This window comes from Cuculus canorus, chromosome 6 (assembly GCF_017976375.1).
Source record: "Cuculus canorus isolate bCucCan1 chromosome 6, bCucCan1.pri, whole genome shotgun sequence".
NCBI classification, from domain to species: domain Eukaryota; kingdom Metazoa; phylum Chordata; class Aves; order Cuculiformes; family Cuculidae; genus Cuculus; species Cuculus canorus.
Window position 1 is genome coordinate 22,367,844 of NC_071406.1, and position 24,991 is coordinate 22,392,834.

A 24,991-nucleotide genomic window follows, 5' to 3' on the forward strand; every position below is an offset into this window, starting at 1 on the left:
CTGACACCGCCCGGCGCGGGAAGAGGGGGCGTGGCGCGGGAAAGGAGGCGCGTGGTGCCCGGCCCCGTCCCGCCGCCACCGGAGGCCTCGGTTCGCGCCCCGCGGGAGCTGGAGAGCGAGAGCCCGGTAGTGCCTTTCCCCCCTCACAAACGCCCCGCGCCCTGCAGGGCTGCTCGCCCCGCCGAGGCAGGCTCGCTCTGGGCCCGGATGTCCCCGCGGGTCGGCAGGAGCGGGGCCGGCCGATCGCCCGGGGCCCGCAGCGTCTGCAGGCTCCTCGCCCGCAGGGCCCTCGGGTTTTATGCCAGAGATGCCGGGGTAGCTCACAGGAAAAACCTGGGACTGCTGAGGAGGATAATGTGCCAGGTGAGGCGGGGCCGGTCGGGTCCCACGAGGTTGTGTGAGGCTCGGGCCCCCCGGTGCAGGGAGGGGTCTGCTGTGGGGGAGCTGCAGGAGCACGGCTGATAATCGGGTTAGAAAGAGCTTCTGGGAGACCCTGAGTCACTGGTTTGTTCCCCCAGGGTGGTTTATAATACATACCAGTATCGAGTTCGCGGTGTCGGGTTTGAATGGAGTTCTCGCAACGCGGTGAGATCGTCGGGACAGGAGGCGGGGGAGGGGCAGGAAGGTGCCCCGGGGGGAGTGGGGGGTGGGTATTAAATGAGGGTTCTTCCCTGGAGGGTGTGGAGCGCTGGAGCAGCTCCCGGGGCAGCAGGCACAGCAACGAGCCCGACAGTATTCCAGAGGCATTTGGACTGTGCCCTCAGTGTCAATGTTGGGGGTCGTAGGCAGGAGCCTTGTGGGTCCCTTCCAGCTCGGGTCATTCTATGTGTGATCTGTAAATGTCTTCAGGAGAACAAACCCCTGACGTGTCAGTGACATTTGTGTTACAGGAAAAAGAGTTAAACCGATTACAGACTAAAGTGAACTTGATATTTTTTTATCAAAACAATTACTGCTCCCGTGCAGTAGTTGATCGAAATACGTGGAAAGTGCACATGTGGAAGGGAACTGGCAATTGTGATATATTGAAAATATATTTATTGGGAGTCATTTGAAGCGTCCGCTTATGCAACGCTATCAGTGACCATGTAAGGCTACTGAAATAAAATTGTGCACATCTGACTTACACAAATGTTTTTTTTAATAAGACTGGAACCCTTGTTAACGCTACAGAGGTCCTGCTGTCTGTGATGCGTGCAAGAAACTTCACGTGAGCGCTTTATCCCAGTAACATTTCAGGCACTCTTTGCAAATAACACATTTTTCTACCTTTCACTCGGAACACCACCAGCAAAATGGAGTCAGATGTTCAGTAAATTAAAATTACATATAAAAGAGTTATGTGCTTTTTTACAGTCTGGGAAAATTTATTCTTGATTTTAGAAGTTGCCATTAAAGTTTAGTTGCCAGTTTTAATTTTAATGCAGGAAAGTTAATGACAAAATGCTCATTACCCATGCTGTCCATAATAGCTAATAAAAAGATTCATGAATTTCATTTAAAAAAAAGGCTAAATTTTCCCCAAAAAAGGTTTTTAAACTTTATTTAAAAAAAAAATTCCTTTATGTAATTAACAGCAAAGGTTCAATTAAAGTAGGTTATTACACTGCAGGAGCCAAATAAAATTTTTCCAAAAGCAAGGTTTGTTACAAAAGCCATCACTATTACATCCACTGTCTGTTTCAGGAAAGTACTAAATTCAAGAATGTTTGGACAACTCATTCAGCATCTCCTATCGCCTATGAAAGAGGAAGAATTTACTTGGACAATTACCAGTGCTGTATTAGCAGGTAACAAATCTAAAATTTAAAGTTCCCTACTTACAGTTTTAACACTGAGATTCTGTATTAGACATATCACTAACTTTACTCATCCAAATAACCGCTGTGAATTAAGTGGAATTTACTTGTAAATCAGTAATAACCAGGCACATAAATCTTTGTTAAATTACTCTTGGAAGCTGTTGTGTCGTAGTGTGACACTTGCTTTGGTGCAGGGACCTCTAGTTACTGGCTCTGCGTAACTTCACCTTTCAGAGCACTTTAATAGGAGTGGGGTATTATTACCTTTTATAATTTTGCACTGAAAAGACAAATGAACAGTAGCGCTTTGTGATCTAGTGCTTGGCAGGTTGTTACAGAATATGTCAGAAAGTGTAATGCGTTTGAAACTATGTCTGTAAATTCTGTGCTAAAGAAGTAAATTAGCGTTCATCTGCAAGTACAGTTTGCGGAGTACTTGCTGGTGTTTGTTCATGTATTCTGTGGATCAGTTTCCTGATGTGATGTACTCTGCTGTTCCGTCACCTGCTGCAGAGGCACAGCATCGGAGGCAGCGCAGGGCAGGGCAGAGAGCGGGGAGTCCCGCAAACACCAGTCCCTGTCCTTCCCTACTGCTCGTGTGGGGAGAGTAGCCGGGACTTGGAGAACTACGTTGCCCAGTAAGTTGTGACCAGAACAGTTTTGGGACAGTGTCATTTATGCATAAAAGACAAAGTACTCTTGTTAGTGTAAACCACTGAGAAATAATTAAATTAATCTATCACTTACAGTAGAGATCTAAACCTATTTAGTAGTGTTTTATTGCTGCGTTGTCTGAGTGCTTCCCAGGACTGGGTCAACCTGTCTGACATCCTTCAGGTCTACCCTTTGTCTCATCCTTGCCCTGAAAGGAGAACTGTGCACCGCACAAAGCTTTTGTTCTAGTAGTGAGGGTTTATTATTTTAAATACCTATCACTGATGCCACACCTCTATATTATAAAAGGCAACACGGGAAGAGCTTGAAGGGAAGGTTCCAGGATTATTGTTAGTTTCTGGAATACGCTTCCTTTTTACTGTATATCACTAACGTAAGAATGTTGTTATTAAGTTTGTTATTTAAAAAACAAAATGAAACAACACAAAAACCCAAAGTTAACAGAAAGAACCCCATCATGGGAACACAAAATATAGAGAAGTTTAGCTTTTATGTATTACATACTGTTAGGCCTTATTTTGAGAGCAATTTCAGGTTATACTTACAAAGTAAAATTAAGATGTTTGGACTTCTGACCTGCCTAAAGAGAAGGCAGGATTTATAACACTGTATGAAATTACATGTTGATAAAAAGTTGTTTATAGACTGACGATTAGCAATCATTTTCCTCCAGCATTGCACAAGAGCCAAGAATACTTTATCAAAAACCAAAGCGTTCCAAGTCAGAAAAAATTGAAGATGCTTTATTATTGGAATGCCCGCTGGTAAGATTACATTTTATTAGAGCATTGCTGTGCAAAAATCCAAATTAATATCTTTTAATAAATCATATTCGGAATAGAGCATTCTTTCCCTGCAGACTATTTACTCAATGTTTTTATGGAATTTAAGATTCACCATGTACTTATTTCTTTTGACTGAATGTTTAGAGGTGCACTTCTCTGAATTTCTCAATCGCACATTCAAATGCTTTTTTGTGAGCTTTTGTGGAAGATTTAAAAAATGGTGCCTTTATGCTTATGCAGCTAATTCTTAGTTTCTTACGACATAAATTCTGTTTAATTTTTTATTTAGCAAGGGCAGTAGCTGGAGTTTGAGTTTCTACCAGATCTATTGATTAAAAAAGAAAAAAAAAAAAAGCAGGTAAACTGAAGACCCATTGAAGCAACTCTGCCCAAAAGCTGTTCTTCTATTTCTAACTAATAAATTGTATGATTTCCCTCTTTCCTAAGGAGCTTTTTCTTGTGCAGCATTCACAGAACTTAGGAATATTAGCTCTCATCCCTGAGTAAAGCAGTGTGAATACTATGCTTAGCAATTACTGTTAAGTTACCACTGAATGTCTTACTTTGCAATACTTACACTATTGTGTCTTCCAGACTGGTATTCATTAGATCAGTAAGCAGTTATAGTTCATTTTTACAAGGCAAGGAAGTTTTAAAAGGTGTCTTTTCTAGAGAAGATAACTGCCTTGCAAAAAGGGTGACAGCAGATTATTTATGTGATAGCCAGATGACTATTTGGCGTAGACAAGAGCTTAGAGATCCTGATGTGATTAGATGGCAGGTTTTCACCTTTATTTTTTGAGGAACGTGTACTAACTTCTGTTTTCTTTTTACTGTGTCAAAATATTATGTATCCTCCTGGTACAAACTTTTTTTCTGATAACTTTTTGTTCTGTAGGGGGAAATGCTACCACATCCATCAGACTATAAATCTTCCCTGATAGTCTTGACAGTGCAGAACTGGCTTCTACGTCTCTCTGCTGATAGTGGAGAAATACTGGAAAAAATATACCTTGCTGGTTCCTGTTGCAAATTCAGGTATTAAACATTGACTAGGCCTTATATAATTAACAATCATTAGTACTGTACTGGAGGCAGGGAATCACGTTTATTTTAGTGCTACCCTATGGCTGACTTCAAGTTAGTTAGCCTAGCGCATTAACCAGAGTGCTGTTTCAACATGTCTGCATGCTGTTTTCTACAGAAGAATTTCAGCAGTGTCAGTATTATGACCTCAAATTTGGTATCAAGTTCCACGAAATCCACAAAAAATTGCTATTGCCATTTCTGTGACCATTTTACAGCCTTATATATCACAATAGCAACATATCAGGAGAGGACCTTTAAAAGCTGTAAATCAAACTTCATAAAACATAAGAAAAATGCATTTAAGCCATTTTTAACTTGCAACCATTCTTCTCCATAGAGTAGCCATTTTGGTCTTTAAAACAGAACAGTTACTGCTTCTGATAAACTGCAAATTTTTTTCAATTCTTAGAAGAAATTATTTCCTTTAGGCTGAAGGATAAGAAAGCAGTAATTTGTGAAGGGACAGAGTAAAATTAAGATAGTTCTTCTCACAACCCAGTATGAAATTGGCCATTCCTAGTTCTGGAGGTTTTAAATTATTGCAGACAGTAAACATCTTAGGCACCTCTCCCGAATCAGATACTGAACAGTTTGCCTGGACATGGGGATCTGCGTAGTTACAGTATTTTACTTTTTATGTGAAATAATGCATTTATTATTGAATTAATTTTACATTATTAAGATGGGCTTTGCTTATCACAAATAGGTATCTGAGTTGGGATACTCCTCAAGAGGTAATGATTGTAAAGTCAGCTCAGAATAAGCTCCCTGCAGAAGCACGGCAGGTAAGTTTGTTGGAAAAGTCTGCAATTCTTGAATATTTACAAAAGTCAATGAAAAAACAGAGATGTTTGTTATTATGGTAGAAAGTGTCCTACTGTTAATAAATCCTTCAAGTATAATAACTACATGCAGTATTGTTCCTTCCCAGGCAGGTATCCAACAGTCTGTATTGTTCTATCTTGCTGTATTCCAAGTTTTGCCTCTCTCATTCATTGGAATGCTAGAAATAAACAAAAAGGTAAGTTAATTCCTCTATTAATTGTGATCTGTATTGTAATTGTATAAGAGGCATAGTTTAGGCAATTGACCCCAAATTTCAGAAGTCGTACTTGCAGCTTGTAAACCCATAATGCCCTGCAGCATTAATTAGCAGTAATCATAGAATGAAATCATAGAGTAGTTTAGAAGGGACCTTAAAGATCACCTAGTTCCAACCCCCCTGCGATGGGATGTTCCTGTGTGTGATAGGAGCATTGGGGGAAGGTTCTTAACTCGAATGGCCAGAAGAGAAAACAGGTGTGCATTCTGCTCTTGGGTTACTCTTTGACATGCAGAAGGACTTTAGCCTTTACTTATAGTAATCATAGATTCATATAGGGAATCCTATAGTATTTGTAGAACTCTTTTTACCTCTTTAAAGAAAGACATATGTGCATCTGACCCACTCCTAGTTATAGCCGATGGATTCTGTGTACAGTTACAAGCATTTTAAACTTGTATTATTGATACTGAATGGCAAAATGTAAATATGTGTCTTGCTTTATCAATTAAGAGCAAACAATCTTTCTGAGGTCAGTCAGTTTGGTCCCAAAAGGTGACTGACTTTTCTGAGGTCAGTCTGTCACTGATAGTGTTAAGATCTAGGAGTACTAGAGCTTTTGGAATTTTTTGCTTTTAACTGTTTTTCAGCTTGTCCTTAACTCTATTTTAATTGCTTTTTCACATAGTGATTCAGATTAAAGAAATGAAAGCTACATTTACAAGCGTCTCTAGTAAAAGAGACTACAAATTCCATGTGTTGTTATTCACCAGATATTAAGTACTTGTTGGTTTTTTCCTCACTAGAGGTGTGTTAAGCAGTGGCACAAATGAATACTGCGTAATCATTAAAAGGGCTAAGTCAGCATCTTGTGTGTGTGTGTGTCTAATTTGGATTCAGAGAGGATTCTGTACTCTGTGACAGCTGAATAATGTAGTTTTAGTACAGCTGTACACAGTCACAGAGCCATGGTTAGACTGATGTTTTACTCTGGTGATGAGGAAAGAACGGAAAATCTGAAATCAGTACTTTTAGACTGAGTTGTTACCTTTGTTAACGTTTCTGTGGGTGCTGGGTAATATCTGTTTGTGTATGATAATAACTGGTAACATGATATTAGGACATCCTGAGAACTGATTAGAGAATTAATTTGCATGCAGAATAGGACTAACCTAACCTCAGCTATTACTGCAGTGCAAAGTATTGTAGAAACTCAGGAGAACAGGTGAGTTCATGAACTAAAACACATAGGGTTTGCTTAGCAGGAAAAATTGGAGCGATTGCAAAATTAAGGACATAATGTCAGTATTTTGCATTGTCTGTCAATTATTTCTTCCCTAATAGAATATTTTTCTCTTCCTTTTTTCCAGATATTTGGTAATAGTGTGACAGATGTTGCTGTTTCTAATGGAATCCTGATTGTAATGTATAGCGTGGGTCTGGTCAGGCTGTATAACTTCCAGGCCATTACTGAACAGGTAATGAAATATGAATTTTTTTCATACAACCCATGCTATTTTGGAGCAATAAATCATAAAAATTCATGTAATGCCATATAGATACATGGGGAATGTGTCAAAGGATAGAGTTCTTGCCTAAATCTGTTTACAGTCAGAAGGTGCGAATGGTTACACTATAAGAAAATTCTACCCACGCCAGGTACAAGTGGCAAAACAACAGAGATACAGGGTCAGACAGGCTCTTAAGCGCATATAGAGAAGAGCTCTGTAAGTACTAGACCAGGGTGTGCTCTTCTTCACACACCTAGTCCGTAGTTACAGATGAGTGTTAAGTCTAGAAACTGATGAGCGTGAGAGATTGTTTGATCTGAAACAGAACTGCAGTGAGACTTTTGGGTTTATTCTTCCAATCAAAAATCTAACCTTAATTCAAAAATATAACTTCAAGCAGTATCTAGCAAGATAAAGTAATGAAGCAGTAAAACTAATCAGCAAATGAATATGCATCAATAAAGCTAAATTGTTCTGTGTTATTTTAGTTCATGGAACAGCGGTTTGATTTGGGACATGAATTCAACTGGAATGGTCAAGTGGGAGTAGTAGGAAAGTATCCATTTGGTCTTCCATATAACATTAAAATAACAGGTATTTATCATCTTTGTATTGTCTTGGCTGGTGGCTTTTGTGGATTAATTATGACGTTGTTCACTGCAAGAAAAAACATTAAAATTAGGGTACTCGTATTGCACTGTAGCTATATTGCTGGGCTTATGTTATGGTAAAAATATGCTTTGCTTTACTTCTAATTACAAGAATTAATTACATAGGACTTACCTAGAAAACAAGTGCAGCAACTAAGCTATTTCAAAAACTTCATAAGCAATGCATGAAGAGGAGACTCCTTCCTTATTTCTGCTCACAGCTGCTCACGGGCAGGAGGAAGGGATGGGGCTGTTAGGATGCCCAGAAACAATGTACGGTCTGTGAGCAAAAGACGTGAGAAGGTTTAATTGAGCTTGCAAAGGGAATTCAAGGAGACTGAATACAATTTGTCAGAGTTGCATTTTGGTAATTCTAAGTTGTCAGAAATGTGCTGGTTTCAATAAAGCTAATTCCTGATGAGCGAAAAAAATATTAAAACCAGTTCTTATGCCTTGAATCATTAACTTACAATGTTCTACTTTATGTAATGACTTTAATTTGTCTGAAACCAGTCATTTCTGTTGGTGCGTTTGAGATTAGAATTTGGTGCTGAGAATCTTAATGAATAACAAAAGCCAGAGACTTTATTTGAAATGTTTTTTTTTTTACTTCAAAAATACATTCTCACAAGTTCACACTTGAGGCCCTTGCAAAAAAAAAAAAAAAACCATGACAAAGTAGGTTTCACCAGTATCAAATAATGTGTGTTTCTCCTTAACTTTTGAATGTTTCTGTATTAAATGTTTTTTCCAGGTGACTGTCCACATAAAAATGCTTTTGATCTTTCTGTTTGCTAACAATGTCAGATAATAACAGGCAAACCAAACCAGGTTTACATAAACTTGAGAAAATGCACAAAAATAAAATACAGACTTAGATAGTGAAGGCTTTCAGTTACAATGCAATATTTTATTGAAACAAAATGATAGGTTGCTATAATTGATGTCTCTGGTTCTGCAAAGCAAAATTTCTCCTCATTTTCCTCTCCATCTCAGTCTGCAAAACCACAATTTGTGTCAGAAGCCTGTTTAAAACACTCTGTGGGAGCTTTAATAGGAAGCCTATACCAGATTTGCTCTCTTGTCTTATTCATCATTCTAGTTTTTAATTGTGAGATTTAACACCAAAGTACTAGAGAAAACATTTTTGATCCTGAATCATATTCAAGAATTTGTGGTTAGGAAGTTTTGAACTCATGACAGATATTTGTCATGGCTGCTCTTTGCAGATAGTTGCATTCCTGTGGTTTTTGAGCTGTTTTCTTTTCTGAGCGAGATGGCTGACTGACTGCAGTTTAACGGAACGCTTCAGTGAGCGAGATTTTTAACAGTTTCAGAGTTTAAGCTAAAGTTTAAGTATTAAGCTCAGTTTAAGTATTTACTATAATTTAACTATTTGTAATTTTCCTGCTTATTTAGTCTCCCTACAGAAATTGCTTGAAGGGATGGCAGTTGTTAGGGTGCCGTTTTTATGATATGGTAGGTACCCAAGAGGAAGTGCATAAAGAATCCTCAACATAAGAAAAATATGGAGCTGTTGGAATGGGTCCAGAGGTGGGATACGAGGATAATCAAAGGGTTGGAGCACCTCCCATACCAGGACAGGCTGAGAGAATTGAGTTTGTTCAGCCTGGAGAAGATGCTGAGGAAATCTTATAGTGACCTTCCAGTACCTGAAGGGGCTACAACAAAGCTGGGGAGGGGCTGTTTACAAAGGCCTGTAGTGATAGGACGAGGGGAAACAGGTATAAACTGGAAAGGGGCAGATTTAGACTAGACATAAGGAGGATTTTCTTCACAATGCGAGTGGTGAGGCCTTAGAACAGGTGGCCCAGGGAGGTTGTGGCTGTGCCGTCCCTGGAGGTGTTCAAGGCCAGGCTGGATGGGACCTTGGGGAACCTGATCTAGTGGGAGGTGTCCCTGCCTGTGGCGGGGGGGGGGGGGGGGGGTGGGGTGGGACTGGATGATCTTTAAGGTCCCTTCCAACCCAAACTATTCTATGATCAAAACTTACAGGCTCGCATGTACCTGCCATGCCATTTACCACTATTGACTGGTAGGGAACTTGAGTTTGGTCATAGTGGACGGAACAAAAAGGTACCTATAGAACTTCATTGTGTCAGAGTTGTCCAGAGTATTTTGGTTTATTATTAGAGGATACGGTAATGTTATAAAAACAAAGAGGAAGATGTTTTGCTGAGAATTATTAATTTTTTTTTATACATTTAGAGCGAATACTTGTTAGTGTTGACAGGAACAACTTTAAGCTTTATGTTTAGATGAGGCTGGAGAGTTTTAAGGAAGTGAAGAAACTGGAGATTGAAAACTGGCAATGTGAGGGAAAAGACTTAAAAACAATGAGAACAGGAGGTGTTGCACAACAAGAGCAAATGACACAACAGGAAAGATGGAGCTGAGGCAGCAGTCATGCTATCGCAGTGGTTTAAGTGGCTATGATCTTGCAAATCTTTGCCAAATGAATATAAAAAGAAAGGCATCTTAGCAGCAGCCTGTACTGCTAGGGATTATTAGTTTAATAGCTTATTATTGAAACTCATATAAATCTATCAGTTCATCTACCAGAATTCTTGAGAGGCCTTGCTATATATGCTTTATTTAAAAATAAAAAGTCCATACGGTAAAAAGCTAGCGAATTTTCTGGACTGATTTTTCATTTTCTGACAGATTTTAATATCAGTAGGTCCTTGGCTTATGCCTACATTTTCAGCATTCTCTACATTTTTGGCAGATGCCTTGGCTTTTGTAACCTATGCTTTGTTATATCTTGTGCAGAATCTCACATTTCCTATATGTTAGTCCAAAATACAACTAGAGGACAGCCACTTTTCAGCGTAGGAAAGACTTCGTTTCCATGGGCAATGAACTAATTTATTTCAATCTAAAGGGCTAAGTTTGAAACATAAATGACAGAAGAAGAGAAAAGCACTGTGTAAACACACTTCCTGATGTCGTGTGACATCTTCACAACCTTGGCTAGGATGTGGATAATTATCTGCACTAAGCAGGATAAGAACAAGTCAAAATTTGGATGAGACTTCTGCAACACAAAAATCCTTACAAGAACCTTGTTCTCCTCACAGTAATTCAGCTTGGGTTTTTATATTCTGCCTGTCTAAATGCCCCATGTAATTGTAAATTTTCTCCACATTTTGTCCCTTTTTTCCCAGCACTTCTCTCTACTGTTAGAAAGAGCTGATCTTAAGTCTAGAATTCATAAAGTCACAGCAGCTGTAGAAATTGCTTTTATTTAGCTAGTTGGTAGAAGCTGTAAAGCTCTTTGCAGTCTTATGCAACTTGTATCATACATCTGTATCTTTATTCCAACTAAACTGAAGGGAAGACTAGATAACTTTTTGCCATTAATTAAAGAAATTCTTAAATTTTTATTAATTTTTATGAACTCAGAGACAGAATTCATTGTGGTCTACACTGTTTTGTTGGGTTACACAAAAGGAGAAGGAACATTCAGATTCAGATATCTTGCTGCATTTAATTGTGTTATTTGCGATTGCTGCTGTTAGCCTGTTTCCAGCTATTTATTACTATTTTTCCCAAGAGAATAGTGACCCTTTTGATACGCTTTTTGTCCTGTTCATATGTACATAATTTCTCATTCAGATGAGCTGGATTAATTTTAGTTGTTTGTTACACCTTTGCTTATCCAACTCATTTGGAAGGAAGCCAGTCAAATGTATCAGAAGAACAGTCCAGCATGAAGGTCTGAGAGGGCAGGAACCTTCCACAGGGAACTGCGTACGTATGCCTGCCTGCTAGGTGATCTAGCGTAGCTGATGCTAGAAAAAGATCACAGCCAATATATTTCCACCAGTCTTCAAAACTTCTGAAAAATTAATAGCTTTATTGGAATTTAGAATTGTAAGGATCAATTGAATTATGATTGTTCTGCTACTAATGGTGTTAACATTACCAAATATTTGCAGATACTCCACCTTTGCTATTTGAAGCATCTACTCTGGAGAATGCTTTTCAAATTGGAGGTTACCCTTGGCATTATATCATCACACCTAACAAGAAAAAACATAAAGGAGTCTTCCATATTTGTTCTCTGAAAGACAATGCTTTGGTAATATATTCAAGTAGCAGCTTCTCTGAAATGAATGTGTATCACGTTTGTCTTAATCTCTTCTGAGTAGTGCTCAAGGTAACCGTACCCTCATTTTCTAGTGTGGTGCTCTCAGGAATCACCCCAGTGTTACATGTGCTGTCTAGTGGAGTCATGTGTAAAATGTTTTCTTCTGAGTCAGTACTGCTTCTGGTATTCCTTCATTCTAGCACAATGGTAGCACGATCACTGCTACACACAGAGTATTCTTGGCTTAAAGCTCAGGCTCAAGCAGGATCTCACTACCCAAATCTTTGCATGATAACATCTTAGTGCATTTCTGACTAGTCACCCCACTAAATAGCTTGAAAAGAGAAACATTTTAAGAAATTGCAGAATAAATTTCCTTAATGTTACTACTATATCCCTGATTTGTAACTTCTCTCTCTCTCCTTCAAAAGATGTTATTACTCAGTTTAATCCAGGATTCCCAATTGTTTTTATGTACTATTCATCATGTATTTTTTGTGTGAGGTCTCCATCTCAGATTTTATTTTGGATTTGGATTTGAACTGAAGACCCTTCTGTAATACAAGCAGCTTCTAGGCCTGTTAGTTCAGGGTTCTTCGCTAAAAAACTTCTCATCTGTAAATTCCTTGTCTCTTTTACTAGTCTGATCAAATCAGTGATGCCCCTCCTACCTCTTATTTTCAAAACAGATCTTTCATAACCTATTTTTTTTCTGTGTGGGTTCATACATTTCAAAATTTGAATGATCGGGGTCAGCTAAATTGAACTACAAGAAGTCATTGCCCAAATCCCAAGATGTTGACAAGATTGCAACTGCAAGCTATCCCAGGCTTACCTGCTGCACAAATACTTGCACAAAAGAGGCTGAAGCTGTTGTTTGAAGCTCTGATCAAAGTTTGTGCCAATTGTTTTCTCATGTCTTGACACATCTCACGTATTTGACCTTCAAATTGCTGGAATTAAGTGTTTGCAGAATGTAGGCTAAATCTTCATTTTGTGTAGTTTCAGGAGAGGCAGGACCTGTATAGCTGTGGTACAAGGTCATTGTTTACTGCATAGGAAAAAAGGTTGAAATTGTTCAGTGGAGTATCTTGAGAATTGGAACTGAGCTATTCTATTATTATTGTTGCACTGCCATCCTTTCTGGTCATGATTAGGAGTTATACTTAAAAACCTTCAGAGGTATATGGAGAAGAGCTTGGTATTTCCTCTTTAATTAGATCTGTGAGACTTTCAAAATACTAATATTCTAAGTTTTCCTTTCATTCTTTAGGCAAAAAATGGCATACAGGATATGAAATGCTGTTCACTGGAACCTGACTGGATATATTTCCATCCAGATATGTCGGGTAGAATAATCCACGTGGGACCAAATCTGATAAAGTATGAGCCTTTTTTCACAAATGTTATTTTCATTAGAGGAAAATATGCATTCAATCTATGCATAACTGCATAAATTCAGTAGTTTGACAATTCGCAGGCCAAAACACTCATCAAGACCTAAAAAAAGTAAAATTTATTAATTTGTCAGAATCAGAAGTTCTGGTAGAAACATCTGCAGATTTCTAGGTGACGAATGTGACCATTGGCTGCCAACAGTAGATTTTGATCTCATAAATGTTCGAGGACCACTGTCTTAAAATTTCTGATGTTTTAATATACCTGATTATTTAATATAAATATAGCAGTGTTATAGTAGCTGGATTAGAATACATGACTTATTTTGTAATTTCTGTTTCTTTCCTAGAGTCCTGAAGTTTAAGGAAGTTAAAAATAATGCAGATCAAATGGAGATTGCAGAAGATTTTACGATTGTGGCAAACAGAGAAAACTGTGTGAGTTCAGTGTCCAAGATCAAAATGTATGATTTTGAGCAATACAGAAGGGTTTTGTGTGTGTGAGTAATCACTGTGCTTTATGGGCTTAATTTGGAGTTTACTGAAAGTGCTGTGTCCTCATTGGACTTTAAGCTGTATTAAAAAAAAATCGAAAACAGGAAAACTTTCAGGGTAGCTTTCTGAAACCTCCAGTGTTTTCTCTAGGTTTATTCTTTATGGTGTGCAGTATAACGAGGTATGGCTGATACAAAACATCTGTAAAAGATGGTGACAGATCACCTTCAACAGAAGGTGCCACCAAGTGATAACAAGTGTGCGTTTCTGGTGCTCAGGTAAGGCGATCATATAAATGCTAGAAATGTTTCAATTCTCTCATAACTTTGGGGTAAGCCTTCATAAGACAACAAAGACAATACATTGCATCGAAAAGTCAGTTTCTTTTCCTGGCCGTGCACACCTGTCACTCTCTTGTGACAGGTTTGGCATTCATCTAAACCTTGGTGAGCTGAATCAGTGCACTAAAAACAATAGAATAATAACCCAGCAGAAAAGGTGAATAGTTTTCCGCTTACTTGGTGAGCAGAACTGGAACTCAGACAGAATAGGACCACGTCATCAGTCAGTCAGAAGAGTGCAGAAACGTAGAACCAATTGGCGAGGGGATGATTTGAGCCCTCTGGTAGAAATAAGCTGTTGAATCACCTTGATTGTTTCATGAAGTCTTTTGTGAAAGAAAACCACAAAGAACCTAAATGTCAGAAAGGTTAAAAGACATGCTTGTGTAGCAGTTTTTTTTTTACATTGCCTGGAATTGTCATTTTGCTTCAGCATACAAAGTTATGTCTTATATCAAAGAAAGTTTTTATAGTTTGAGTACTCCAAAGTCCCTGGAAATTAGCGATACTAATTTTGAATTGAGAAGGATAGGCTTTGTCAACTAATGACTTGGCATACATTTTTATTTCAGGGTTTGTTTAGACAACTTCTGTTGCAGTAAGAGCAAAGAAATATGAGTTCTAATCTTTTCCCTTTTGACTTCTATTAAGATACAGATATCCCAGTTTTGAATGTTTCTGGTGCTAATGAAGCCCAGTGGAAGCAGCTGTCGTAGTTTAAGATACTACTTTCCCCATCTTCTGAAAGTAAGCATTTAAGAAACAGATGAGTGGTGACTCAGCTGTCTTAATTTGCATTCCAGCGTCTTGGCTGCAGCCACTTTTATTCTAAAAATTATGGTGGTTGAGAACCTTTGCCACCTCCACAAAACTGAGAACCTCTCAGTACAAGTAACATCAGTGATATCTCAACTAAAGCCACCAAGTTTATTAGCCCTCATAAAGAAGAGATAGCAGCACTAGGGTTATACATAACTAGTGTGTAAAACAAGGTCTGAGAGATAAAACAAGGTCAAAAAGCAAAAAAAAAAAAACGTGAAAAAGAGATATTGTTAAACAGATAGGAAGAAACTAAAATGCTCCAAATTCCAGAGTCACGTTTTTCTTTTTCTTCCAAGGTGAACGACACTGTTACTGTCACAGCTTCTGGTAGAGTGGTGAAAAAACGTTTTAACTTGCTGGATGATGACCCAGAACAAGAGGTAACTGATGTAGTGAGTAAGAGCAGATCATGGATCTTGTAAGATAGTTAGCTAGCCAGAAGTCATTCTTGTTTCAGGTGCAGTGGCTGTAGTCATTAGTTGTGTTAATCTTTGAGTCCTTTATTCCTTTTCTGTGGCTGTCTTTCTTCTTAGCTTCCAATGTCTTCATTTTCCCTGTGTGTCATCTTTTCTCCTTGGTTGACATTTGTGCTTTGGATAGTCTCTTTCTTTTAAGAACTGATCTTATGCCCCATGTTACTGTCATAACTCTATGCAACTTCATTGGCACAGAAATGATATGTTACTGTGACAAACTATTACTCCTCTCTTCATTCAAACATCTCCTTCAAACAGTTCTTACAAAACATTTTATAAAATAAAAAAAATACTTTTTTTCTCTACTTTAGGTTCCTCTAGTCTTTGATCCGGTATCTCTAAAACATATTTTTCTCTCCCAATTACTTTGATTAGATTGCAGGACAAGATATTTAACGGTTTTACTTTAAGTAACGGCTTCTTGAGAGTGAAAGCACCACGTGCCTCTGTGAGTCTTCAGGAGTTTATGAAGAATATTTTTTAGCTCTCTAGATTTTGCTGGAGCTGCAATTGACATAAGCACAACAGTTAAATTTATCATTCAAAGTACTTTTTTTTATTTCCTGTATGATATATATAAAATAGATGTACTTACACATTAGGATTGTTCAGAGTGTCACTTTCTTCTCTCCTGTCTTAAGAAATTTTGCTGAAATACATTGGACAGCTTGTGTTGGCAGAGATGCCTGTTGGGTATCAGACTGGCAAAGTTTTCTTTATCAGACTGGAAGACTTTAAGAACTACAATTTTTCCAATTCTCATTTCACCTGAAAGAAAAAGACCTATGCAGTTTAGGTAGTGGGGAATGCAAATTTATGTTTGATTTGTAAACTTGAGGTTTTGTTTTTCCTAAGACATTCAAAATTGTGGACTACGAAGATGAATTGGATTTGTTATCCACTGTGGCAGTTACTCAAATAGGAGTTGATGGAAGAGCTCACCTTGACTTTCATTGTAATGAACATGGGATTCTGCTTAAGAGTATTCCATTACTGGAGTCCTGGGATGTGGTGAGGAGAATTCCTGTCTTTGTTTATGCTAGCACTTCTCTATACCCATTTACCTACCATTTTTGTTCAGATTTGAAACAGATATATAAAGAGTGTTGCCATGCGGTATGGATGAGACTTGTACAAAAATAATAATCATAACTCAAAATTTGTAAGTGTTCCGTCAGGCAGTAGTTTACTTGTCTGCAAATCTCCATGATTTGAAATTAAGGGGGTTTTGTTGACTGATTTGTTTGGTTTGTTTGGTCAGGGGAGGGGTTGTCCTTAGGTATTTGTGAAGTATTTATCAACTTGAGTACTCACCCTCTGACTAGTTACATCAGTTTAACTTTACAACTTGTAAGTGGTCTCACTAGCTTAACTTGAACTCCTCACGCATAGAGTTAAGCATGGACCTCACTGCGTGTATGTTTCAAGAGATGGGATGGGTTGGTCAGACAGTCTGAGTTAAGGTGGACATCGAACTTAGATGGTCTGAAAATTCAGCACTTTTGGCACCTCTTCTGTTATTGACTGAATAGGCAGCTTAGAGTCTTAAAGCAGAAGCTTTGAATTGCACTTAGATTCCTAAAACAAGCATGTGGGAAACCTCTCAAAGATAAAAAAATCTATCCTTTATCTGGGTGAATAATCTGTGGGTATCCACACAAAATTCCAGTCTGATCATGGCGGTCACCAATGTTAAATAAATGGAAGGAGTATTAGCAAGTTGTGAAACTAGACACTGCAATCAGATATTTTTCTTTTTCTCATTTCAGACTTACAGTCATGAAGTTTACTTTGACAAAGACCTTGTTTTACATATAGAACAGAAGCCTAACAGGAGATTCAGTTGTTACGTTTACCAAATGGTCTGTGATACTGCAAAAGATGAATGTTCAAGCCATGACAAAATAGAAAGATCATTTTGTAAAAAAGGAGGGAGAATTTTTGAGTATAATTAAACAACTATAGCTATAATATATTTAACAATTATGGAGACTTCAATTTGGATGTTATTTAAGGACTTCATATATACTAATTGGTCAACTACTGTTTTTCAGGCAGGATTTATTCTTAAACTTTTGTACTAGTACATCGGGTTTTGTTTCTTTTTTTCTCTGTAACATTATGGAAATGTCTGTAGTCCATCATGGCTTTTCCTGCATTCACCAGTTCAATAAATGCTGCATTCAGCATTAATGATGCTTCTCTTCAGCAACTGGATTGAAATGCTGGACATCAAGAAGAAAGTTGTGGACTTACTGATCATCTACCATCTGCTGCAATCTGTCTTGCATAGTTTTACCTATGCAACTTTAATACAGACTGTTAGTTAAACAAAGAATGTAAAATTATATAGGATAAATTTTATATGTAGTATGAAAATGGAAGATTTACCATTAAACCACTTAAAGAGAATCCTTCTGTTGGCTTTGTGTGAGAGAAAAAATTATTCAGGTTTTCTTGTTGTGTGTTTTGGTTTAAAAAGAAGCATTAATACATTATGTATTTTTACTGCCTTTTATATATATATGTGTGTGTGTATATTATAAAGTGAAATACAATTGTGGAAAGAAACAACATAAAAAGGAAATGTAATGAAACGGCAGTAGAAATAAAGAGCAACAGCAACACTTTACTTCCTCCACAGCTTCAATAAGATTTTGCTTACTATCCAGGAAAGAGTACCTGTCTGTTAGCTGCTATTATGTAAATAACTATATAAGTAAGAGATGAGGGTAAAGCTGAATATGAATCTATACTCTTAAGCAGAAGATCCAACTGTTAAGGAGGCATTGATGTTTTATGCTTGTTTCTGTTTGAATTATTAAAGCAGTTCCTCTCAGAGCAAGACACTTACGCTATTTAATAAACAAAGTTTAAGTACTTCTCTTCAAGAGTTTGCTATACTTTCTAGTTACCATTCTAAGTTATTGCAAACTCTTGCAGTGATATTCTGCTAAATCAACAATTGTACATCAGTACCTCTCTTTGAAAAATGCAGCAATTTATAATGGCCAAAAGGCAACCCTGACTTTGATCATGAAGATTATGGGTTTTGTGTAAGAAATTCTACCTCTCTAAGTAGCCCGTGTGTTGCTGCACTACAGGTAATGGCAGGTGTTCTGTCCTGAAGGTCACACTTAAGACGTTTTCATGCTGAAACAGGAGAAATGTTTCTGTTTAATTTAAAACTCCTTGAAAGCTATTTTAAGAATAAAGAATCCAGAACTCCCCCCCATGAACTCTTCTATGAGTATCTTCACAACCCTAGTTACAAACAGACCGGGATGTACCAGAGAAGCATAATCACTAAATGCATATGGGTTGTGCTTTTCAAGCTGTGAACAGCAGTGTTGCATTCTGTACCTATGCAGAGCCCCAGAAAACTCTGAAAATAAACTTCTGTTTGAGTAGGAGAAAAATCTTGACTGCAAACCAGTAGTTTTTACATTGTTAAAGCCCCTGCCCCTGTATCCGAACAAAACACAAATACCTGCATGCTTGGTGGCAGCCCACGTAAATCGACAACTTTTATTTCAGGCTACGTTTTGAAACAAACCGCATCCACCACAAAAAGGTAGTACTTTACTTTGCCAGATTTTATGTGTAAGCATTTTTTGGTAACTTGCTGGGAGGGCTGTACTAGCGTGCAGTATGAAAGGGATATGAAATTTGAATAAATGCATTAGATCTGACCTGTAGACCTATAGTTTGATATCAATTTATGGCGATTCTAGGGCACTTATCTTTCTCTTTTTCATACTGTAAATTAGGTACATGGAAATCTCTTACACAATCTGAATAATTCAGTATACTAAGGAATAACAGTATTTGTAAAGTGAAGTAATTTTGAGGATACTCATGTGGTTTCTATTACAGAGGAAAAAGTGTTCTTGTACACATGCCCAGCATATTTTCTCTGCAAGCACAAAAGTGTGACACTAGTACAAGAAAAGAGAAACAAAATTGCTCTGGAAAAAAAACAGAAGTAACTTACTCAAATGTAGTTTCTTTCCTAGCAGTTAAAATGAATAAAATGCAGAAGACAAAATGATTCTTCGCTTTTTGTAGCAATAGCTAACTGCTTTATGATCAGGAAACCCATTTCCTGATAGCTCTCTGTTTTACAAAAATCAGACTAAGGAACTATTAGTGTGAAATTCTGAGTTCCCTTACTCCTCACGCCACGGCTTGCAGAATCTGCAGATAAAGACTCTAGATCAAATGCAGGCTCAAGGAACTGGGCTAAGTGAATATTTTAAAAGATCAAAGCAGAAAAGTTCATGGTTCCATTATTTTTGTTATCACTAGGTCCCCAAGCAAAAAAGAAAGAAATACATATGAACTGTTAACATGAGTAACAATTCTCAAATGTGTATTTCAAACACAGAATTGATGGAATCTTAGCCACTTTTGCCAAATTCCCACTTTGGTAACTTCATCTAAACTTTGTGCACTTTTAGTGTGGAAAAATGTTTCTTCATTTTTTTTTTTCTGGATATGTCCCATTACTTGAAAAACACAGCTTTTTGCTCATATTCTCCTTTTGTCTTTTATTTTCCTCTTGTTATTGAGACAAATACCATTTATATTACCTAACAGTAAGTGTAGATGCCAAAAACTCACCAGCAAGCAACTTTTTTTCCTTATGGAACTATGACAGCTTTCCCACATGATGAAACAGCTAAGAAACAAATTAATTTGCTTCACAGTTAAGATGAAGATTGCTATTAAGAATACTTGCTAGAAGGGACACCCAAATAGGGCAGCGTGTAAGCTGGGTGTTTTCTTACAGAACATTTGTGAGGAGCCGCTGTTCACTGCTTTAGGCAAAGTCTCTGGGCAGTCTGCCTGGAACAGGGAAAATGCTCGTCTAGTAAGGATTATGAAAAGTTCATGGGCTAGTGAATTCATGTTGAGTTTCACCTAATTCAGTTGGGTTTCACCTAATTCAGTTGGGTTCCACCTAAGAGTCTTTGATACAGGCCAGAATGTACAAAACCTAAATGATAAGAGCTCAAAAGGGGAAGAAGTAGTCAAAATGTGGTTTTCTAAGGCTGGACCACAAAGAAATGTAAAGAATAGCAACTGAGTTCTTTCATAACTGCCAAATATTGCTACAGTCACCAGTACAATGCCTTTAAACAGCCTTTTTTTCCTGGAAGGTGTGTGAATTGATCTGGTATATATATAGCAATGCCTCACTAATAACAATTGCATGGCATATCTGAACCTTTTATTTTTCTCCATCTACTGAGAAATTTAAGTAGTTCTTGCCAAAACAAAGAATTCAGACACTTCCTGCAAACATGTTACTTTTGAAGAATGGATGAATAGTATAGTAATTGTCAACTAGCCCTATTCACACCTGAAGGAACTTGCTGTGTATCACATGAATTCCAGGTGTCTCTCCCGATATACAGATTGGCTGGATTATGAGTACTAAAAGATGGAAGCAGGTATTCCAGTATTTAAATCAATGTTAGAGATGTTTAAGGGAACGTATTAGTTTTGCAGCTATTTCACAATCTTAGGTTTTAAGAGAGGAACACTTGAAGCTCTCTGTCTGTTAGACTTGGCATTTACTCAACTATAACTTTAGTATTTATTTCTGCTTTACTGGAGCTACAAAATATGACCAAAATAACCATCAGGAGGTCCAAAAGAATTTTCTGTCAATGCATTCTAATGTTTATAGATTAAATAAATTTAAACTAGACAAACTGCTTACTTTGGATATTAAGAGATTAAAATGAATTGCAAAAACAGGGTGTTTTTTTTAATAAAAGCAAGTCAGTACCCTAGCAGAGTGAAGAGTTACAAAGATGCAATTGTTAAGAACTGCCTTGGTTGGTATAGCTTACGCTTAACAAGTCTTTTAGTAAACTGGGTATACAAATGCCTTGTTCCTGCCTGATTGGGGAAGGAACATTGTGTTCTTAGAAACATTATATTTTCAGGGAAGAGTAAGCACACATTCTTCTCAGGAACAGATAAAGGAAGAATGGAGGGGGAAGCTAAAATTCACTGGAATCACTCTGCACAGTGGCTCATGAGCTCTGCCTTACTTCAGATGCTTCAGGAGAAGCAAAGCACTCCACGTGATCCACAGGACTGCAGGCTCAACTGCCAGTCCCCATAACGGCTGCTTGCCAGAAGCCAGATGGGAAAATTATCCTGCTAACATGTTTCTTTGAACACTCCACAATCAGATTCGTACACTGGCAGTTTTCCTGATTATCTTCTGGATCTGCAGTTAGTCTCAACTTTGGGTATGTACGTGTGTTGCCTGCAACTCTTAGCCCAGTTGCAGCACACTGCCGTGCTCTGGGGCAGAGATCTAGGAAACTCACAACTAGTGACACTGCACTTCTCCTATTTTAGCCCTTTGTATTGCCATTGCTCCTTCTTTCTACTGCCTGAAAGGACTTTCTGTCTTATAAGCATATGTTTTGTGAACCAAAGCAGCGTACTTCCAGCATTTCTACTTCAACAAAATCACTTTTTATTTTCCACTTCACTGTAAGATCTCAATGATCATCTATCTGGACAAAGAAGCAAAAATGGAATCCCAAAAGTGCTACCTCTATCTTTATTTGTATTTGATAAACGTTGGAGGAATATCTAGTCAGTGTCTAGGGACTGAAAAGATAGGATGAACTGGCTTCTCTTGATAAGATTTGCTTTGAGCATAAAAGGAGTGCACATCCTGTCTTTCCTTTGTCATTGAGTCCATACTCACAGACAAGGCTGCTGAGCAGTGAGGAAGAAAATTAAAAAGCACAAGACAAATAAAAAGTGCAAGCAGTAAAATTTTATAATCTTCCTCTGGCAGTTCCAAATACTGCCCCACAGTTCCACAATTTTCAAAAATTTTTGTAAAATACTTTAAATTGTTAGAAAAATACCTTACAACTCACAGAAGCAAAATGTCTATGGATTGAAGCACAATAAAGAGTTTCATTGCACAGGTAACAATGATTGGCCTATAATCAGTACAGCTTTTTGAACAAAAGCTGCACTGTGTGCTTTATTCTGTCTCAGTGAAAGCTCTCTTCAGGATGGATTATTGCCAGGAAAGATCACATTCGACAGGCACAATTTTTGCAAAGATAAACTAGTGATGCCCTCTATAGCAAAGTTCAAATGGTTCTGCTGCTCAGAGATGGAACTCAGTGCTAAAACTAGTAAAAGAATCATTGTGGTTTGTTTGTGCCATTCAAACACTAATTACTTAAACTCATTGGTCAATACTACTCCTGGTAAGACAACATCTGAGTGGGTATTTCTACAGCTGCCACTAGTGTCAGTTAAATTAGCTGCCAGACCAAACCTGGCTGGACTATCTCAGCAGTCTTGTTTGTTTACAAGATGAACAGCCATTAAGCTTCTGAAAAACTTATCCAAATGCATTGAGGGACACTGTAACTTGTCTGAAATGTCCTGTTCTAAGGCTTGGATCTTGAGTGACTTGTCCAGCACGGAAAAACAGAGATGACGTTGTAGGTGGTAAAAGAGACTCAAACTTCATTCTAACCACAGCTCTGCCAAGTCTGTTACGAGTCGCTGGAAACTCAAAACACTTCCTGTATTAAAAAATTTACATCAGAAGTACAAAGTAATGATCTATCGTGACACGGTGTGTTGCTTAGATAAATATTCATGGACATTCTTGTCTAGTCTGCGGCTCTCCAAATATATGTATGGTATAGAAACGCCGACAGAAGTTGCCAGGTAGCCACGTGCTGCAGGCGCGATTCAGGCAGGAGCCCACTGCTGCATCTTCAAAATACTCTTTCCTGGTTTGCAGGTCTTATTTTGTCTGTCTGCTTTATGGGTTCTCCCAGGTCTGAGCTCACAGTCATCCCACTCCTACACCTGACAATGCAGCAGCCCAAAGATAGAAGTGTTTATTAAGTGATGTCCCAACAGAACCGCTAAGAAGGAGCAGCACACTGACAGAGCTGGTGCCCTATGGGAAAATCATCAGAGTGCTCTAGGAGATGGAGCCTCTGGGAAAGAACGGAGATTATGAACTGCTGTGGCACCTATCCACAGTAATAGTTAACAAAAGCAGGTGTTCACTGATCCAAGAGACTTGAAAACCCCATACAGGTTAGTTTTGGTTTTATGCCAGTGGGAGTTTATGTTCCAAACAGATGATCAAAGACGTAATGCAGCCCTCGGCAGTCAGCTGTATGATGCCGAGTTCCTACTCCGATGTAAACATGCAATCCCCTTGGATATTGTATCTGTGCTAAGGATTGCTTCTGGCTTCATAGTAATCTGACAGATGCATCAAGTGGAGCAAGAAGAGGTAGAAGAATGGGAAACAAGGAGAAATACAGGAAAGGGTAACAATTGTGCTGCCTAAAATCTCTTCTGTATTACAGATGTTCCAAGAAGCACATCTTGCTTTGTCTAACAATTTATTTTGCACTTTTTCTAGATTTGGCTTCACACTCTGTAAGCTTTCACATTTCTTCAATTCTGTTTTAAAAACAATTTATTCATGGATATCTGCAAAACTGGGCTTCATTTTTCAGTACAATAAATTTTATGTTTGCTGTTGTGAAGGGCTGATTTAATAGGGCACATCAGTTTGTCCTATAGGAATTCGCTAAGCTCTTCTGAGATGTATAGTTTAGGCATGAGTAATATCCATTTGGGTAGAAGGTTCCTGCAAGGGACTATTGAGGTGACTGGATGCAATTAAAGCTTGTTGAAACCAGTGGGAACTGAAACTATTTTGCAATTTGGAGATTTCGGTTCATAGAAGGCAGATTAAAGCATGTATTTATTTTATGTTAATCTGTAGGCTTTACAGAGACGACATTTTATAGGACCACCTCATATAACTGAAAAGAATGGACGTATTTTGGGGGCCTATGAATCCCTTTTTTTGGAGTTACACATAATTGTGATTCCGTGTATGGAACTGAGAAGCACTAAGACACTGATGCTTTGTGATCTGCAACATTTCAACATAAATCTGAAGGTTTTATGATACTTCCTAACTAAACGCTAAATTGTGGAAAATATAACTGAGATTATTTGATTGTTTAAAAGGCAAGGAGTAAAGGATTCCAGAGAAGTAGAGAAAAAGATATTTTTAATCGGTAAAAGTATATCAAGTTAAATCATGTATAAATACTATGCTGTTCAAGCCACATATTTTTTTGTGCATAAGGAGGCAGATTTAAGGACTTAGGTCTTCACTTGTGTTAGACAACATGAAAAGTATTGAAGTTCTAGTTACCACTGTTACTAGAATGATCACTACTTAAATCCTGAAAGCAGGTCACACCAAACCAATGCAAATTAAAGCTAAATATCATTATACAAGTGATGCTGAAGTCAAGTTTTTCTTTAAAATGTCAGAGCCCAACACCTGGTTTTAGGAGATTAGAGAGAATAGAAGAAGTACATTTGCATCCCACTCCAATCTGGCTTCATCTTCATGTTTCCATGTAAATGTTTCCAACGCTTCAGTAAGTACTGGGTTTGAATTGGCAGATACTCTACCGAAACTATTTTAAGTTCCATAAAATGGTTTCCTTTCATTTTTTAAGCCTCAGTTTGAGCATGGGATACCCGACAGCTCAAAGACTGGCCAGAGTGAATAGTATCGTTTTCTCTCAATCAGTTAATGAATTTCTAAGTCATATGTATTTGGACACCATATATATTTCAAAAGTAAGCTAATCAAATACCAGAAAAGTAGTGTTGAATATATGTTTAGCCAAACCCTACTACTACATGTGACAGGCTTCGGAGCCAGTTGAATGTTCTACA

General features: G+C 37.9%; 2 protein-coding genes across 2 annotated transcripts in view; one reads left to right on the top strand and one right to left on the bottom strand.

Moving 5' to 3' along the window:
* Window positions 1–626, bottom strand: part of METTL8 (methyltransferase 8, methylcytidine) — a 30,513-nt gene extending 29,887 nt beyond the window's left edge. The window contains exon 1 of the mRNA XM_054069334.1: window positions 538–626. The gene's annotated coding sequence lies outside the window, so the exon portion shown is untranslated. The remainder of the gene's footprint in view (window positions 1–537) is intronic.
* DCAF17 (DDB1 and CUL4 associated factor 17) lies at window positions 21–19,145 on the top strand. Its single transcript, XM_009555665.2, has 14 exons — window positions 21–363; window positions 1,687–1,790; window positions 3,151–3,241; window positions 4,161–4,300; window positions 5,058–5,136; window positions 5,283–5,372; window positions 6,764–6,871; window positions 7,393–7,498; window positions 11,517–11,659; window positions 12,942–13,051; window positions 13,416–13,503; window positions 15,020–15,103; window positions 16,055–16,210; window positions 16,969–19,145. The coding sequence occupies exons 1-14, from the start codon at window positions 208–210 to the stop codon at window positions 17,152–17,154; spliced, it is 1,641 nt and encodes a 546-aa protein (XP_009553960.2). The 5' UTR covers window positions 21–207; the 3' UTR covers window positions 17,155–19,145.
* Window positions 19,146–24,991: the final 5,846 nt, after the last annotated feature.

What these genes read in the sequence shown, in the direction of transcription:
- DCAF17 (XM_009555665.2), top strand. Translation starts at nt 208, where the DNA reads ATGTCCCCGCGGGTCGGCAGGAGCGGGGCCGGCCGATCGCCCGGGGCC. An exon ending in TGCTAGAAATAAACAAAAAG is followed by an intron (nt 5,373 to 6,763) that starts GTAAGTTAATTC and finishes CCTTTTTTCCAG; the next exon opens with ATATTTGGTAATAGTGTGAC. An exon ending in TACTGGAGTCCTGGGATGTG is followed by an intron (nt 16,211 to 16,968) that starts GTGAGGAGAATT and finishes TTCTCATTTCAG; the next exon opens with ACTTACAGTCATGAAGTTTA.